This window comes from Atta colombica, unplaced genomic scaffold (assembly GCF_001594045.1).
Source record: "Atta colombica isolate Treedump-2 unplaced genomic scaffold, Acol1.0 scaffold138, whole genome shotgun sequence".
In the NCBI taxonomy this organism is placed as follows: Eukaryota; Metazoa; Arthropoda; class Insecta; order Hymenoptera; family Formicidae; genus Atta; species Atta colombica.
The window spans coordinates 61,986-66,680 of record NW_017259226.1 but is presented as its reverse complement, the minus strand read 5'-3'; the positions used below and the strand labels follow the sequence as shown (position 1 = coordinate 66,680).

The 4,695-nt window shown below is 30.7% G+C and overlaps 1 protein-coding gene across 7 annotated transcripts in view; it reads left to right on the top strand.

The window, feature by feature from the left end:
* Positions 1 to 4,695, top strand: part of LOC108684713 (RING finger protein unkempt) — a 19,966-nt gene that overhangs the window by 7,387 nt on the left and 7,884 nt on the right. For all 7 annotated transcript variants that reach the window (XM_018189180.1, XM_018189179.1, XM_018189177.1 and 4 more), the window contains one exon: positions 2,960 to 3,382. In XM_018189180.1, coding sequence (XP_018044669.1) covers positions 2,960 to 3,382 — 423 coding nt within the window. The remainder of the gene's footprint in view (positions 1 to 2,959; positions 3,383 to 4,695) is intronic.

Genomic DNA, 4,695 nt, shown 5'->3' with positions numbered 1-4,695 from the left:
TATATATATATATATATATATACCTGATCTACTTTATCAAAATTTTTAGGATTTTTCAGAAAAATCACTTCCTTTTAAAAAGAATGTATGTGATCAGGGACCTTATGTATATTCATTTCATTTTAAATGCAAAAATTTTGTAAGATTTTAAGTAACATTAAAACCTATTCTCTTCGGAGCTGCCGCTACAATCTACGGCGCGAGCAGTTTGTTTATAAATCGGAGAGAGAAAACGGATAGATCAATAATTTCATTTATCATTCTAGAGTAACATGGAGTTCCTAGATAAGAATCTGATTACTCGATTCGCGCTTAATTAAGCTTTCTAGAAACATGACGGAACTAATTAGAATCACTGCAAAAGTCAGGCTAAATTAAACAGGAGAGGTACAATAAATCACGAAATAATTTTAAATGTAGATTTTTTATTCTCTTTCATATTTTCTAAAATTTTAACAATACATTAAGATAAAATTCATTTTAGTAATATATTAATACTTTCGTGTCTCTCTCAGACTTGCAAACACCATTTCATTACAAAACTATCCTCAATGATTAGGACTCTTATTTAAAGATTCTGGAGTAGCATTCGCTCTCAAGCGCTAAAAATATTTATTTGCAAATGTAGGATATAAACGAATAAATATAGCAATAAAAGAAAGATTGCAAAAATAATACGAAAAAGAATAGTTATTTTTATTGAGCGATTTGAGATGACATCCTCTCAATATAAACATTATAATTATAATCACAACAAGCAAAAGTTTGTGAGTACCAATAGAGAACTCGGGTGTAAAGAGATGTACAGAACACAAAATAAAAAGAAAAAAAAGAAGAGAAAGAAAAGAAAAAAACAGATACGTGCTTCATCTCTTGTTGGTTCTTGACATATAACGAAACATACATATAAGTAATGCGCGGTTCTGCCCCAGTAAAAAGGCGTCGTTTTTGGCCAAAACAATGTTTCTGACACATTCCTCCCTAATAATAATAATAATAATAATAATAACAATAACAATAATAATAATAATAATAATCGATTATCTCATACAGACAATAAACCCTTCTCGGTGAGAATGCGATCTGGTGTTCTCGATCATGGAGCGAATTCTTAGAAATAACTTTTTTTCTTTGTGATCAGAATTCCTTTGGGTCTCTTCAATTTCAAAATGGAGAACACCTGATCGGTAGTTTGCAGTATCGATTATACATATCGGCGTGCCTTTTGCCCGGAAACAATGACACTGTAACATCGCGTAGTTAACTCCGCACTTTGCGCATAAATTAACATACATGTTTAACGCCTTGTATCCGCGTTTTGTAACTTTGTTTCCATGACAATAAATACTTACACGCGCGTGCGCCTGCACCGAAATACGCATTCAAACTGCATAAACAGGTGTTCACAATCAACAACATTCTACAAATTAAAAGTCACAAACGATTCGTTTTTTAAATTACAAGGAAATGGCTCGATTTTCATTTGTTGAAATCGAATAAATTTCGCATACGTATACTTATACAACAATTAATTTCTCTATTTCTTTAATTTTTCTAAGTCTACAACAATTAATTTCTTGCGTTTCTTTGTGTAAGCATCATACAAAAATTAATTAACATTGAACAATTTGTTAAGCAGATTACGATTGAATTCGATTAAATAAAATTTGTTGAATTAACCAAATTTACAAACAACTAAATGTGTTTAATTAATTGAACGAATTTTTTTTTCAGTGTACTAACAATTTTGCAAGAATATTACGGAAAGATCGTATTTTTTTATATCTTCGATTTTACGCAGAAAATATCGCGTGAGATTTAAATGATGGTTCATCGATATCCTTTAAATTAGCCGCGAATTATTTTTACAACTGTGAATTTTTATTCCTCGGTATTCCACGTAAAGTGATTTTTCATTGATTTTTCATTGAGCAATTATTCAGGCTTACATTGTGTGAATTTCTTCCCCAAAATTGCCAACGTTACGAGTTGACGAACAAAGGAAGTCTACTCTTATCGAATTTCCTTCTTGTACTTGGTACGATGACACAACAAAGGATCACATATGTATTTAAATCTTATTCGGTTATTGTTAATGTTGTTAATATATGTTAATATATGTTGTATTTTTTAATTATTTTTAACTGTATTTTCTATTTTTTTTAATAATTTTAATAATTTTTTTAACTTTAAGAAATTATTTTAATTATTTGTATTATTTTCTTTTGACATATACATGTACGAATATCATTACATTTTGAAATATTCATAAGTCCGCGATAAGAATAAGAGAAAAAAAATGGAATATACTGAAAGTCTAGGGCACACATTAAATTTAATATCACTGAGGATTGCGAGTATGACTGTTAATGATTGGAAGAAAAAAAGAGAAGAGCGCACAAAAAAAATGTAATATTTTGTTAAAGTTTAAGGGAATCTCTTAAAGATGATTAGTCGTTATATAGCACTTACATACAGACGATTTACATGACATTAACACATCAATATCTCACGCCACATATCATAAATTTTCGTATAACAATTACGTTTTAATTAAACGTTTAAGTCCAATTATAAAAACTCCATATACTGCTGTTCCTTCAAATTACTAGTAGTCTATAGACTACTATTTCGAAAGTACAGCTTGCACAATTTTTACATGAAGTAAATGTTGTGACAACGTGACAGCTCTGGAGTGCCATATTTAGCCATATTAAACTAATTGTAAGAAATAGTAAAGAAGATTTCAATTTCGAAATTTTTAGTCGTTCTCAGCATAGACTCCTCCATCTTATAGACACGTTAATGCTTTAATTCTGGAAAAAGATTTTCAAATCAGAGTAAGAGAGAAAAAAAGTAATTGTTATACGATTAAAAATTATATGGTTTAGTTGGTAATACAGACGACTTTAGGATTATCTCCTTAATCGAGGACGTAAAAATGTCTTGTTAAACACAGGTGTCCGTTTCTGCATCGTACCGCGGGCGACACAGAGAGACGTTATCATCTACGCTACTACAAGACATGCATGTGCGTCCACGATACCGACACGCGTGGATTTTGCGTGAAGAATGGCCCGCATTGCGCCTTTGCGCACGGAAATCACGATCTGCGCCCGCCCGTCTATGATATCAAAGAGATCCAGGCGCTGGAGAATCCGGACTCGGACCCAAACTCCTCATCGAATGGGCCTAACATTCTCGATAAGGAGCGTAACTTGATGAACGAGGATCCAAAGTGGCAGGACACGAACTATGTGCTAAGCAACTATAAGACCGAGCCGTGTAAGAGACCACCGCGGTTATGCCGGCAGGGCTACGCCTGTCCGCAGTATCACAACAGCAAGGACAAACGGCGCAGCCCACGGAAATATAAATATCGGTAAATATTGATATCGAAATTAACCAGTTGACATGGACGGCGCCACGTCGAGAATAATGCCTATGATGTTTACTACATGGAAAAACTTGGGAAAATTTAGAAAACCTGGAATTTTTAGAAAATTTTTTTATCCTTATATAAAATGTAAGATTTTCATGGACCTTTATTGTTACTCAAGTTTTTAGAATTTTACTTTTAAATTAAAATTCTATGTTTCTGAAAACATTGGCTATGTTCAAATTGAACGAAAATGCTTACTTGCAGCCGAGTGATTAAATCGATTGAATCTTCTGGTCTAAGAACCAATCATGTTCAAAATATTGTTCGGCAAGCAGGCTAGCTGCTTTATCAGCTTGAACACGCTTATTATTTTCTTTAATCATTTTTCCATGATGCTAAATGTTGACAATCGGTAACAACAACAAGCATGATATATTGATATATTGTTGATATACATACCCGCATATAACTCCCACATACATTCTCGTGTCTCGCGAGTTTTTATTTAAAAAATTAGAGTGAGGCAGTAGAAGATAATACTCTGCAGAAGAGAGTAGTTCTGATACTACACTGAGAGAAAAGTGTACTAAATTTTAATAAGTAATTATTTGAATTGAAAGAAGTATTAATATAATATTTATTTACGGAAAATAAATATATATTTACATTTAGTAAATATTTAACTATTCGAATAATTATTTACTAAAATTTAGTACATTTTCTCTCAGTGTATATTATATATTATATATGTATATTATAATGAATCTCCTCTATCCTATTATAAAGTTTCATGGCAGCTCCAATTATGTAAAATGACACAATATATACATACATATATATATAACGAATTCGATCGAGTGCACTGAATGTAAATACACATTTGGTATTATAGAGTATACATTTTATAATACTCAACAACACAATAAAATATATTGAGAATTTCACAGTTTAAGCTTTGACTATGATTTTTCAAATGTTTTAAAGTGATCTTATTACTTTGTTTTAAATTCTCTTTGTTTATAATATATGTAAGAAATTTTAATGTCATTTCTTACGTATAACATCATTATCCAATATGGTCATGGCAACTACTCCGGAGCTTATCAATTTTTATATTTATTATTTTATATTTATCAATTTTTATATTTATTTTTATATTAACTACATCTTTAATTTGTGTGCGACAACTTTAACATGCACCACTGCACATTACGTGTGTCCAATCGAATTTGTCAATAATCTTGTGGAATTTCTACTAATTTATAATATATAGTATAATATATAGTAATTTATAATATATAATATATTGTTTA